The sequence below is a fragment of the Eptesicus fuscus genome, chromosome 11, assembly GCF_027574615.1.
Source record: "Eptesicus fuscus isolate TK198812 chromosome 11, DD_ASM_mEF_20220401, whole genome shotgun sequence".
Lineage (NCBI taxonomy): Eukaryota > Metazoa > Chordata > Mammalia > Chiroptera > Vespertilionidae > Eptesicus > Eptesicus fuscus.
Genome location: NC_072483.1, coordinates 36130009 through 36144739, shown reverse-complemented (window position 1 = coordinate 36144739; position 14731 = coordinate 36130009). Strand labels below are relative to the sequence as shown.

General features: G+C 38.5%; 1 protein-coding gene across 3 annotated transcripts in view; it reads right to left on the bottom strand.

Annotated features, from left to right (window-relative positions):
- Nucleotides 1-14731, bottom strand: part of GPD2 (glycerol-3-phosphate dehydrogenase 2) — a 139981-nt gene that overhangs the window by 19850 nt on the left and 105400 nt on the right. For all 3 annotated transcript variants that reach the window (XM_008138676.3, XM_054723521.1, XM_054723522.1), the window contains exons 8-9: nt 14024-14168; nt 7554-7747 (exon numbers count right to left, since the gene is read on the bottom strand). In XM_008138676.3, the coding sequence (XP_008136898.1) occupies nt 7554-7747; nt 14024-14168 (339 nt within the window). The remainder of the gene's footprint in view (nt 1-7553; nt 7748-14023; nt 14169-14731) is intronic.

Genomic DNA, 14731 nt, shown 5'->3' with positions numbered 1-14731 from the left:
ATCCAAACACTGTGTCTGAAACAAAGGAAGAAGAAACATAATCTGGTGAGGAAAGCCTCAGGCGTCCAGGCTTCTCAACAGGAGCCCACAAGGGAGTCTCGATGCTGGGGTTTCAGTCCTCGCCCTGCCCCTCCGATGCGTGCATTCTCTTTCATAGGTTTAAGCCTAATGGCTCACACGGAATAGGGGTTAATTCTTGCTTCACAGGGTTCGACAAAAGTCTTTTAAAATATCACATAAAGTATGTAATGTTTTAATCTTTACAAAAAGCCCAATTAGGAAATTACCACTATTTTCCATTAGAGTTCAAATCACCCTGAGTTAAAAATAAAACTTAGCCAACCACTTAGACCGTCACTGTGGTCACCACACAGTCTGCGGAGTGTGTCTGCGACATTCCTTAGGTAGCCACGCTGACCAGGAATTCGGTTTCAACTCTTAAAGCCCTCTGACTGATTCTAAAATTATTTCATGGAAAATTAGGCTTTCTAGAGTAAATCTAAAGCATATGCAAATAATCTTGGTAGTGAATGCTTTCCCTTTTCTGGTATAACAGGAAGAAAAATACTTCTATGAAACTGTGTTATCTGAAAGAAAAAGACAGAACTAAAACACTTTTTTCATTCATAGAGGAACATTAACTAAAGCATTAGGCATACTGATGCCATTCTTAATCCTACTCTTGAAACTGACACTCAATAAAGGAAAACACTACCAGGAAGAATTCATAATGTATTAGGAACTTTCTTTTATTTTGCTTGATATCTTAACATTCTGCTCTTAGCCTAAGAATTATATCAGATAAATTTTGCCATTAAATTTATTTTAAAAGGATAATCAAATTTTAAATCACATTTAAAATATGAATCAGTCTTCATAGCCTGTAGAATTTTTATATTATTCAACCAGAGGGTGATTGGATCAGGCTATCTCCCTACCAGTTTTCTCTCAGCCTTGAGATTTAATGATTTTTACGGATTATTCTTCAGCTATTTACTGCTGAAGAATAAAGTGCTTGTATCTCTTCACCACCCAAATTTAAGAAATGACAAGTCAGCCCTCGAGTATAACCTACGTCCATGGGACAGAGCATTGCTAAACACATGAAACATAAATTCTAACCACTTGTATAAAAGACAGCAACTAACTGAACTAACAGCTTTCTCTCATTATCACCCACAGTAATATTTTCCCACAGTATTCACCCACACTGGAAACACTGTACACTGTTAAACAATCACTAACTAAAGTTCTCTGAAAAAAAGAAATTCCAATGCAGTAGACCGACCGCGTAGAGAACCTTTTACTATTGCCTGGAACTGCTGCAGCCATGTTGAACCATGAGGGAAACAGCCCCAGGATGAACCCAACTTGGAGAATGGCAGAGTGAAGAGAAATAAAGAGACATGCACTTTAGATGCTGCGGAGTCACTAAATTAACCACCTCTTGAGCATTCTTATATCCAGAGTTCTTCTTTTACAAGATAATACATTATTTTACAGAACAAAGAAATACAAATTCCATGACTCTAATAAACTGACTATTGCCTTCTCTAAAGGTATACATACATACACCCTTTGAGATTCTGCAGTGACACTGCCCCACAGACTTTCCTGCAGTGATGAGTGTTCCACACCTATACTGTCCAATTCACCAGCCAATTGAAATGTGGTTCATGTGAACTGAATTTCAAGTTGTATTTAATCTTAACTAACTTTAATTTACCTAGCCACATGTGGCTATGATATTGCACAGCTCTAAAGTAAAAGCTGCCAAGTAGTAGATCTAGATTTGTCCTTCTAGATCATCAAGCTGGTGACTGCCACCATGGCCCCCTCACCCACATCTCCAATGGAGCAACTTTTCTGTGAAATTTGACTGTACTTCCTTCGCTCATGAGAATACAATTTGCTGTAATTGCTCTCCTTTCACCCAAATAATTTTACTGTCATAACATGTTCCATATTTACCATTTCAGACTATCCTCCTCTCTTACTAATCTCACAAAATATATATTTAAAAAAAAGTAATTTTACTCAGTTTAGTATTCCTACCCTCAAGTTCTTACCTGGATATCAGTTCTATCACTCAGGTTATAGCCAAGAGTAGGTAGTGAACATCACCTACTTTAACTCTCCATGGTACAATGTGTGAAGCAAATAACTCAGCTCAAGGTGGTAATGCTTCAGAGCTCAAAGATTCATCTTGATTTTTCTGGTTCTCATACTGCCAGGATAGCTAAACAAGATTTCATTACTGCCTCCTATCCCTCACCATGTTGAGTCTCCAGTGATGACAATTCTACTATTTCTTAAGACTTTACATATTGTATCAATGTATAATATGTATAGTTCTCATATATATATGATCAATAAATATTAAGTGGGGGATCAAGTATAGTGATCAATAAGTGGCATATTAAAACATTCTCTGAACTTTCTATATCAAACAAGAAGTGCTGACATTACCAAATCAAAAAACAAGAATATTTGGGCCTCTGAGCCAATATGCTAGGTTTTATATGAAATTTCTAATGACTATATATATATATTTAAATATTTTTATTAATTTCAGAGAGGAAGAGAGATAGAAACATCAATGATAAGAGAGAATCATTGATCAGCTGCCTCCTGCATGCCACAATGGGGATTGAGCCCACAACCAAGGCATGTGCTCTGACTGGGAATTGAACGGTGACCTCCCGGTTCATAGGTCGATGCTCGACCACTGAGCCAAGCCAGCCGAGCTATATTTAAATAATTGAATATTCCCTTTCAAAATAAATGAACACTTTAAACAAGATGACAAGAAATAACACTACTATTAACATTGAGAAAAAGCTTCATTTAACACCACTTTTTTAGAGTGGCTTGCCCTGATGGCACCTAGTTGATTTTTAAGTGTCAACTGCCCAGATGTAAAAAAACAACAAAAAACATGAGTACCTCCAGAGTGTATATAAGACCTTGGCAATATTTTCTAAAGGGCAGTTAGAAAATAAAATTGTCCTACCATCATGTCTAAGAAGTATTATTACAATGCTGATAAACAACTAATTCAGGTTTTAGTATATATAACATATAAGGAATAAAATAGCACAGAAATAGTAAAGTTTGCACAGACATTGTTCACAGCTGGTTGAAAAGACTAAATACTATGTGATTTTTCAAATTATAATTAATATTTTTACTCTTAAAAACTTGGCAAGACAAGTGTTTGTTTTAACATTAATAGAAAATGAAGCCCCTGGGAAGTGACAATTAAGAGCTAAATGTGTGTTTTTGTTTCACATCAGTAATTTAGCCATACGTTTGGGGGTGTTCTTTCTCATGTGTGCCACTTTCGAAAAATCAATAAAAAGCATGTGAAATATCTAAGTGAACACAGGGGAAATAGTGTCAGAAATCAATACTTCTCTACCAGCATGTTTAACCTGCTGAAATGAAGTGTTAATCACAGAAATAAGATACCATATTACATTTATAAACTAATGAAACTAGAAAAAGCAAAACATGTGACACTATAATTAAACAGCTGGAAGACATCCAAGCCTGTGTAAGTTGATAACCTTGGTACAATCTCTGGCAGTGAAAAGGCAGGTCTGCAGTGAGTTGATATGGCCGGTGCAGTTGTTAATTGAATAGCAGGCAATCTATAAACACTCCTAATTGCATATGTGAAAACCTGTGCACAACTAGAAACGCTGCCTAGAGAAGCACTCCAGAAAAACTACATGGATAAAGCACTTGGCAAATCTTCTGTCTCTCTCAATCCCTGTAAGTCGTAGCTTAGTTTCGCCACTGCATCCTTCTGATTAACCTGCACACAGCAGACTTAATGATACATTTTTCAAAGGATCATTTTTCTTCCTAACCAGATATGCACCGCACAACTATCAATTACCCACTCGTTTCAGAAAAGAACAAACAAGCAATCTAGAAAATTCAGCTTGTGAATGGAAAGCTTTCTACATCGTAAAAGAAGACATGGTCTTATTCCCAACAGGCAAAATGCTTTGCAGAATTGTTCCGACGCATTTTGCAGAAGTGTGGCAGCTGCTGCGAACAGCATGGAGTGTTAAGATTTGACACTTTTTTTTTTTTCCTTAAGGATATAGCCATTTGGGGAGGCTCAGAAACTGTTGTCAGAATTTTACTATTCATCCATTTAATAAATCCTTTTAAAATGATTATTGCTCTAGGATCTAAATCAAACTTTTTAAATTTTTTGAATCTGTAAAGAAGATGGCTTAGCCCAAGGTTTTAGTTAGGAAACATGGGATCTCCTCTAGTTTAATATACAAATTCAAAGAAGGCCAGTTAAGAAGAAAGGTTGTTATCATTCTGAGAGTGTCGAGCAGCTCCCATAAAATGAATTGAGACTTAATCCACTCCGCAGTAAATATAATATCACATCATGAAACCTGAAACTACCAATCAGAGAATGGTACCGTTTTCAGAAGCACAAGTATTGAGGCCAGACTGACTACTCAACTCACACCATGTCTCCGACACAAAAGATTTATTGGCAAGAAACTTCAGACTGCTGGGACTCAGTTTCTTCATCTATGAAGTGGGAATTAAAATATACCTCAGAAGGTTGCTCTGAGAAATCATAGAGATAATATAGGCAATATGGTTAGCAGAGTGTGTAGCATAAAAAGTGCTCAATAATGGTAGACTTTACAAAAAATAAAGCATGTGTTAACCATTATACACAAATGGAAAGATTAAAATATGTGTAGCAACAGCATGTCATCAAATGACTCAATGGTTCCTGACGGTGAGTTTTCTCCCATGTTTCCTCAGGAGAGAAGAGAAATTCCTTGGGAAAAAAATACAAATTTGAATGTCTCACTTTAAGATATAGATATCCTTCAGCTAACACTCTTCCAAGACTGATGGCAATTCCTCAAGTATGAGGCTCTCGATCATTTAGAAATAAAAATGAAAAGCAACTATAAAGAATCATTCATTGTTCATTGTAACGAAGGGTAAGTTTATAAGTAGGAAGCTGTGACAGATGGGGTACACAGGAAAATGAATGAAGTATGTGAAAGAGCTGAGATCCCTGCTTTTATCCCAGGTATTTGCTATCTGGAGAACTCCTCCTCTCATAAGTCCCCAGACCACCAGAGAAAGGGTGGATTTAGTGTTAGATGTTCATTTCAATCAACCACTTTGATCAGAAATCAGAATTGACAAAAACTATTTGTTAGTTTCACCAATTCCCTGATTACCAAAAGGTATGTGAACTGAAACAAGCTTTATAGATCAACCAGTTCCCACCAGGTAGGGCAAAAGTCTTCCATTTATTGATGGGCAGAATGAAAGAGCAGGGTGCAGGGTCCAGTCTCTGTTACAGCCAGAGCTTATGTCACTGGTGGAAATCCCCACCTATGGGGATATGCATGACAGCCTCTTGGAACCAAATCTGTTTCCCGCACATCCAGCCTTCCAGCGCATGTAAGCAGTTAGATTTCTCATTGTTACTGCATTTGAACTTTAAGAATTTGGAAACTGTCAACATAGAGCTCTCTGCTCCTGAATTAATTTTATTTCTTGCTCCAACAATCAAACTTCCCGTTTGTAAGGCCAAGACATAAACCTACTTTTTACATAAATTTGAAATGAAGCATAGTTCATTAACAATAATCAATGTACTAAAATATAATCATACCCAGAAGAAGCTCCTCCCTTGCAAAAGGGATCAAGCTAAAATTGCAAAGCACTTTGATTATTTAAATATGGATATTAAACAAATCATGATTATTTCCCTAATAACTGTCTGTGAGCCTAAGTATTAGCGAGATAGATTTCGATTACATGTATTCAATATATTTATACTATTATTACAGACATCCAAAGAGATTCTACTAAAATAAAACCCATTACTTGAAATTAGAATAAAGTAAAATTGTAAATTGTGGATCAATCAATTAAACTAGGAGAGTGACCTGAACCATTTTCAAAGTGGTTTGTTTATAAATATGTGATCACACAATAAACAAAATTCTTTAGGAAAAAAGGATCCATAGATGCCAGTGAGTCACATCAAGACAAAAATCGTCTTTGCATGTCTTCCACTGAAGCCAGCATTATAGAAGATTCCTGATATAAATGGAGACTATTTTTCAAAAATCTTAAACCTTCTACCTTCATACAGAATGATTTCCAAGCTGCTAATGTGTCAAAAACCTTGAAGACACCTCTTACTAATTAATTTTAATTCAAAACAATCATGAGTGGCATACCAGATAGACAGCAAGCTTTGTACCTGAGTAAAAAACCCTTACCTTCAAGGAGCTCCAAGTGAAAAAACATCTCAGAGTGCTACCTATAATATAATGTGATATACTAGGCCAGCATTTTATGGGAATCTAGGTAAAAAGACAAGATGAAAAGTCGAGGGGAAGGCATCTCGGAGCGAGCCTTCAGTCTAAACAAGGAGGAGGTATAAAAGCGCATGACCTGATGATATGGTAATACAATGATTAGACCACAGAATGCACAGAGGTAGTGCAGTTGAATACAAACCTGCAAAGACTAATTGTGAAAAGCCTTGGATCCCATGGGAGAGAGTTTAGACTTTTCCAATGGGGAGACAGTCAAGGGATATGTTAGTGCAGGGAAGTGATGATCAGAATTGTGTTTTGGAAAGACAGTTCTGGTGGAAAGATCAGACTGGGTGGGGACAGAGACCTGACAAATAGAAGCCAGCTAGGGGGCCAATGTAACTGTTCTAGTGAGAAATGACGGGGGTGAAGCAGGGCAATAAAGTGAAAGGGGGTGTAAGGAGTGAGCACTGATAGAAACCAGAATGGATATGGAAAGCGAAGAAAGACAAACATGCCATTTCTAGCTTGAGTGACTAGATGGATGGTGAGGTTGTTAACTGACAGAGGAAATATCGAAGGATAATATTTGGAAACTTCTGAAATTAGCCTGGATTTTTTTAAAAATCATTATATATGTTCATTGGAGAAAATATTATGACATCCAAGTTAAATAAAAGTATGCCCAGGTTAACATTGGAATTAAGTAAACTTGGACATTTTCAATTCAAGCAAACATACCCTTCTTAGCTAAATCCACAGTCAAAACTCTACCTTCCACATGGTAACAGCTCACAAAGCTTCTTAAAATATACCTCTATGCTCTCATTACTCTAATTATTTCCTATGAATACCCTGTATTTGTAAATCAGACCTTCCCAAGCTCTAGAATTTAAATAGCAGTACAACTATTTCATACTGTTCTCAAAGAACATGTATGTTTAGAGCTCATGTGCAGCACTCCAATTGTGCCACTAAAAATTACCAGAAAAGGACTGTGTGAATTCATGTGGATGCACAAAATAGAAGGAAAAGAAAGGCAACCTCTTCCCACAGTGTTATAATTTGGTTCTCATAAATTTTCTGGAAGGAGGAACTGGAGCAGGCAGGTGTGAAGATGAGTCAGACTGCAGACATGGCAGTCACCTGGAGAGCTGGAATGGTTTGGGAGACATTTATAAAAGAGAGAAGACAAGCTTAAGGGAATGGATACATTACCTTCAACATCATGACTCAGGTAGTTACGCACTTCGTTCAAAATGAAGTTGATGTCTTCTTCCGAAGGAATAGGATGGTGTGTAATATCGGTTGGAGTGTCGGTAGTGCCAGCTATAGTCATCTTTTGCCACGGTAAGAAGAAAATAACTCGCCCATCACTGGTCGCTGGGTCAAGAAGTCCCATGCTCTCTGGGCTGAGATAAAAGGAACATGTTTTTATTTTTGCAATTAGTAAAAATTTAATCTTAATCTACAACCTATTTCATTCATCACATCTTTATAAACAAACAAGAACAACATGAGCTGTTATTTTTACTGCCACTAAACTAACCTAAAAATTCCTTTAAAAGCAAAATTGGCTCAGGCTGTGTGTCGGTTCTTTGGAGCATCGTCCTATACACCAAAAGGTTGCAGGTTAAATTCCCATTCAGGGCACATACCTAGGTTGTGGGTTCAATCCCCAGTCAGTACATATATGGAGAGCAACCAATCAATGTCTCTCTCTCTCTCTCTCTCTCTCTCTCTCTCTCTCTCTCTCTCTCCTCTCTCTCTCTCTCTCTCTCTCTCTCTCTCTCTCCCCTCCCCCTTTCTCTCTAAAAATCAATTAAAAAACATATCCTCTGGTGAGGATAAAAAATAAATTTAAATATTAAAAAAAAAAAACTTTGGTAACAAAAAGTAATGGAGCAAGTGTGATAATGATAATATTCCACAGCAGAACCAACCCTCCCCATCTCAAAAATGCATGGTTAATTATGAAAGTGGACTTCAACTTACAATTGTTTGGGATTTTATATTCTTTGGACAATTCACATCAGATAATGTCAGCGAGATAAATGTCTATAATTTCTTTTATGATGGTCAATTAAAAATAGCTCTTCAACCTTTTTTAAAGTCTATGGGAAGTATTTTCCTGGGACATTTGACATTTGGCACATCTTTTAGTAGAAGGTCTCAGAAGAACATGAGAAAAGTGAAGGGTCAACTTTCTAGAAACTAAAACGTAATCAAAAAGTTCTTTACTTCTTTTTGCCTAGATGAACTTGTACCACTTGACCAAATATGAGATTTCTTACTTTATTTCATTTTACAGAAATCTCAAGGAGTACAGCCATAAGAAAGGGGCTCAGTTTTCTACTACTACTAAAATAATAATGTACTAGGATAAGGCCAAAAAGGAGAATGTGATGAAAATATTTACGCAGAGAGAAGGCACTAGTGCATTATGCTATGAAATCGAAGTTCAAGGATGCCTCTTCTGACAGATTACATAAAATCTTCCAAAATATTAATCAAGAATTTTCATTAATGTGTGCTTATATTCTAAAACCAAATTAGAAAACACAATGGAAATGATAGGCAACTATAAAAAAAAAATTAACAAAACCTCATCCAATAGTGTTATTAAATCACTAGAAACTGTTGTTTGAATGTATCATTAACCATTCAAAGACATTTGGAGAAGTTGTTAAAGGAGTGGAAGGAATCTGAAAGTAGCATATTCAAATAGAACACTACAAATCTTCAGAAGGCTGTTTCTATTTGACTGAATTCTCAAAGCAAGCCAGGGTTAACAGTATTTACTGGGAGCTATTTTCAACTTCTATTAATGCAACTTCTGCAATAGGAAACACAATTCCATTTGGTTTAAATAAAGTTTTAAGAAATCTCTCTTATACCCACAAACTTAAAAGGGCATATAGTCAACCTTTTATGTTTATCACTAGAGGCCTGGTACATGAAATTCATGCACTGGGGGGGGGGGGGCAGGGGGGTGTCCCTCAGCCCAGCCTGCACCGTCTCCAATCTGGGACCCCTCGAGGGATGTCCGACTGCCCGTTTAGGCCTGATCCCTGGGACAGTCGGACATCCCTCTCACAATCCAGGACTGCTAGCTCCCAACTGCTCACCTGCCTGCCTTCCTGATTGCCCCTACCCGCTTCTGCCTGCCAGCCTGATCACCTCCTAACCACTCCCCTGCCAGCCAGATTGATCCCCTGCCAGCCCGATTGCCCCTAACTGCCCTCCCCTGCATGCCTGGTCACTCCCAACTGCCCTCCCCTGCAGGCTTGGTCCCCCCCAACTGCCCTCCCCTACCAACCCAGTCATCCCTAACTGCCCTCCCCTGCCAGCCTCATTGCCCCTAACTGCTTTCCCCTGCTGGTCTGGTCCCCTCACAACTGCCCTCCCTTGCAGGCCTGGTCCCTCTCAACTGCCCTCCCCTGCTGGCCATCTTGTGGCAGCCATCTTGTGTCCACATGGGAGCAGCCATCTTTGACCACATGGGGGCAGCCATCTTGTATGTTGGAATGACAGTCGATTTGCATATTGCTCTTTTATTAGAAAGGATAGAGGCCTGGTGCATGGGTGGGGGCTGGCTGGTTTGCCTGAAGGGTGTCCCGGATCAGGGTGGGGGTTCCCTTGGGGTGTGGGGCGGCCTGTGCGAGGGGCCTGTGATAGTTTTCAGGCCGGCCACACCTCCCAGCGACCCAAGCATAGGCTGGAAGCAGGTATCTGGGATTTATTTATCTTCTATAATTGAAACTTTGTAGCCTTGAGCGGAGGCCAGGGCAGGCCAGGGCGGTGGGAAGCTTGGCTTCCTCCATTGCCGGAGGCAACCCAAGCCTCTGCTGGCTCCAGCTCCGTGACTGTGGCCATTTTTGTTGGGATTTATTTATCTTGTATAATTGAAACTTTGTAGCCTTAAGCAGAGGCCAGGGCAGGTCAGAGCGAGGAAAGCTTGGCTTCCTCCATCGTCGGTGGCAACCCAAGCCTCCTGCTTGCTCTAGCTCCATGGCTTCCGCCATCTTGGTTGGGTTAATATTCATACTCGCTCCTGATTGGCTGGTGGGTGTGGCTGGTGGGTGTAGTGGAGGTACAGTCAATTTGCATATTTCTCTTTTATTAGATAGGATTCCCTTTAAAATTTTTTTAGCCCTGATTGATTCACATATATAAAGATTAGACACTAACAACTCCTAAATAAAAAATAATATTGTTTTGCCCTGGTCAGTGTTGTTCAGTTGGTTAGCACATCATCCTATACACTGAAAGGTTGTGGGTTCTATTCCCAGTCAGGACATACACCCAGGTTTTGGGTTTGAGCCCCATTCGGGGCACATGCAGGAGGCAACCGATCAATGTTTCTCACATGGATGTTTCTCTTTCTCTCTCTCTCTTCTCTCTCTCTCTCTCACTCACTCACTTGCTCTTTCTGTTTCCCTCCCTTTCTCTTGCTTTCTCTAAAATCATTAAAAAAATGTCTTATGAAAAGGAAATCCACAGTCTGCTCAGCTAATGCACTTTCTTTATTTAAACCACAAGGAAGACTAATCTTTCTTTGCAAAACCCATCAGCCTCATGATATGCCTGCCGTGTCTACACAGCCTTTGGAGAAAAGAAATCACTTTCTACAGCCTACTTGAAAGACACAGGAGAGAGAGGGCCACAGTCCCCACTTAGCACATGCAAAAAGCATCACAGAAGTATGTCAGTCATTTAAACCTTCAACTAAGATTTTATCTTTACTCAGGGTTACTTAAAAAAAATATTTTCATTTTCATTTTTATATATCGAAAACTATAAGTATGGAGTATTTTCAGTCTCTATATGACTATATTTTTTTCTTTATATTTATTATAAGATTCTCTTAAAAGAAACTAGTTAAATATGTGTTTTGTAAGCACCTAATTTGATCCTGGGTTAATATGCCCTTACATTAAATCTGTCACTTTGGGATTGGAAATTTAACTCATTCAAAGTTCAAGTTTTCAATTTTATAAGTAGTACTATATTGAAACAAGAAGATAAATTCCATATTCCAACAAATTATATGTTGGCATATCTTATATATGGTCATCTTATGGGCTAGATATCATGTAATACACCTATATAACTCAATGAACCTCATCAACTTCAGCATAAAATTATAATATACGGCAACCTAGACATGAAATGCTGTTAGAAAAGCATAACTACTGAATCCTTTAAAACCTTCCAATGCAATAAAAGCAGTTTAAAGGGTGAAGGTGATGGTTACCAACACACGTAACTGGAACCTGTAGAGAATCAACTGCTTAAGTGAAGACATATGTGTCAAACACAAAATTAACAAGCACAGAGGGAAGACAAAGCTATTAATGTCTGGTATAAAAATTTAAGAATCCATTTGGAAATAGCTTTCATCAGTTCTAAATTACCTAATTCATGCTCTCCCTTAGGGAAAAGTTTGTTTTCTTATAAAGAATTAATTCTGCACTGTTACCCTAAAGTTTGAAAATGGATATCAACTATGGTGATGGTATATACAACAGAGTGAGGCATGGGTCTTTTTCAATATGTATGATTCACTTGACATCAGGAGCAAAAAAGCTTCCTGCTAATTTGTGTGTGTGTATAGGATTAAATGTAATGAACAATTTTCTCATGCAGACCATTGCCTTCCTGAAGTACCTGTATTTAAACTGAAATCAATTTATTAATTACATAGCAATCAGTGGTAGAGCTAACAGTATGCAGACACTTATAGAAAAAAACTGACCTCTTGTCAGTGGTAAAAAAATAAAATAAAAATCTTTAGGCTATAAGGAGATGCTTTTCATGCATTTCAGCCATTTGGTGTATTGTTGCTGCTTTTGTAAGAGCATAGCATAGCCACAACTCTGACGAAAATTCCAGATTTCTTCAGTAAACTAAAGAGTACCTTTAAAAAGAAATTATTTCTGTGTGTTGGGTTTTCTGGCATTAAAATAATTTTTAAAAAGCTGTTACCATGGCCCAAGAGAATTCCACACGTGGAATTGTTAGGGTCATGACAAGCTTAATAAATGCCATAAAGATACTCCGGAAACAACCCAACAAGATAGACTTACGCATAGTCCTTGCTCTCCATTCAGTAGCCTCCATGCAAGGAGTCAGTGGCTAATGAGCTCACTGCGTTTTCAAACTGAGCAGGTTCTAGTTGAAATGTTAGGTCTTCAGTTATGATCAGACCATGTATAGGACAGCCCCTGTGGACTAACTCACCCCTGAGGACCTAGTGAAAGCCTTGAGCTATATAATTGCTGAGTGTGGTTGGTTGATGAACCCAGAGAGATGTTTCCATCTGAGATCTCTTCACCCCACCCAAGAGAATGACTTGATATGGAGAGCAAAACTTTCTTCTGGATTGCCAGTATCACAGCTGCTCAAGGTCAGTGCCTTTAAGAGGGAATAAACTCTTAATCCAAGTTGCATTCCCAAGCCAAGAGGCTCATCTGCAATAGAGCTGGAAGGGAACTGGGCAGTCAACCATGCCTCCAAGGTTTCCAGCAGGCTGTGTAGTACTTGCAGGTCAAAGTGCTAACTAAACATGGGGATATTTATTTCTCCCAAAGTAGAATGAAAATGATTTTTTTTTTTTATCCTCACCTGAGGATATTTTTTCCATTGATTTTTAGAAAGAGTAAAAGAGAGGGAGAGGGGTGGAGGGAAGAGAGATGCGAGGCATCTCAATCGGTTACTTCCTGCACAACCAGGGCTGGGGATCAAACCTACAACCCAGGTACGTGCACTTGACTGGGAATGGAGCCTGCGACCTCTCAGTATGTAAACTGACACTCTAACCAGCCAGGGCAATAGATATTTTTATTTCATCTCTATCCCTAACCATTTCTCTGTTTCTGATTATCTGTGTTATTATGATAAATTAGAAATGATATCTGATTTTTACTTGCTATAATATTTTTCAAAATATATTTCAGAAGTTGTAAACATAAAAATACCTGAGTGGTCCTTATTTTCAAATTCTTCATAAGTAAATTTGGATGTTTTATAAAATTAACTTTTTAATTAAAAAGTCCTTTATGAGCCCTAGCAGGTTTGGGTCAGTGGATAGAGCATCGGCCTGTGAACTGAAAGGTCCCAGGTTCGACTCCAGTCAAGGGCACATGCCTGGGTTGGGGGCTTGATCCCCAGTGGGGGACTTGCAGGAGGCAGCCGATCAATGATTCTCTCTCATTATGGATGTTTCTATCTCTCTCCCTCTTCCTTCCTCTCTGAAATCAATAAAAATACCTATTTTTTTAAAGTCCTTTGTGAAAATTTTTGCAAAATTAAATTTTAATTGTTTAATGAAAATGAAAATTCTGAAACACTAAGGCTTATTCTCTGAAGATGACTACACTAAAGAAAGTACAAAAAAGGATCGCAAATCATTACTGGTAACTCGTAGAAAGGAGTATTGCCATTAAAGCTAAGAAATTGTATTTTGTCTTCTGGATGAGTTCCTTTACTTACTTCTCCTCTTATTTTTTAGTTTATTTTTTAATTATCGTTGATATACAGTATTACATTAGTTTCTGGTGTACAACATAGAGATTAGACATATTTCTCCTCCTCTGTTACTAAGAGAGGTGAGCTAAAAGACTAAATACAGAAAACGTCTGTGCCCCTCATTCTCTGGTGACGATCACAGAGTTGGAATCCAGTACCTGTAATAACCAGGCATCACAATGTGGACCCCAGCACTCGGCTGGCAGATAGTTGCGGCGTCCTTATCATCCATTTGGCGCACGGCGTCTGTGAAAGGTCCCGTGGCATTGATAACACATTTGGCTCTCACATCAAATTCCTGTCCTGTGAAAGGAAGCAGCATCAATCACACACCCCATTTGTTTCTCTGCTCACGGGTGCTTTGGATTATTAATTCATCTATTAGCTCCACCTATGGCAAAGTATATTGTCTACCACACTAAGTGACATGAGCAGCCAGAGTTATTGAAAAGCCACACAAAAGGCTCACACCTGAGTAAATGTTCCAAAACGAAGTCCAAACTGAGGGCTGGGGGAGAGCATGCCACTTTTTCATTTCAGCTCTCAGTTATTTTGCAAAATGCCCAGCATCCAAGTGCCAAATATGAAGAAAAGGAGATGAGTAAATAAGCTGCTTTCTCTTTAAACCTCAAACGTGTAAGCAGGGTTGCTGTGAGACAATATATTTCACGTTGCTGGTTTTGTTTGAAGAAAGGGTGTAATTTTGAAAGGGTGCCTACATGGCCTTAGAATCAGGACAAGAATGAAAATCTAACCAAAGTGAAGTGATTGACTCTAACGTGTAAATGCACTGTTTATGTCATGTAAACGATCCTCTGAAACTTGCACGTTTATTTTGTTTTATTAACATGTTTCTGCAAAGAAAA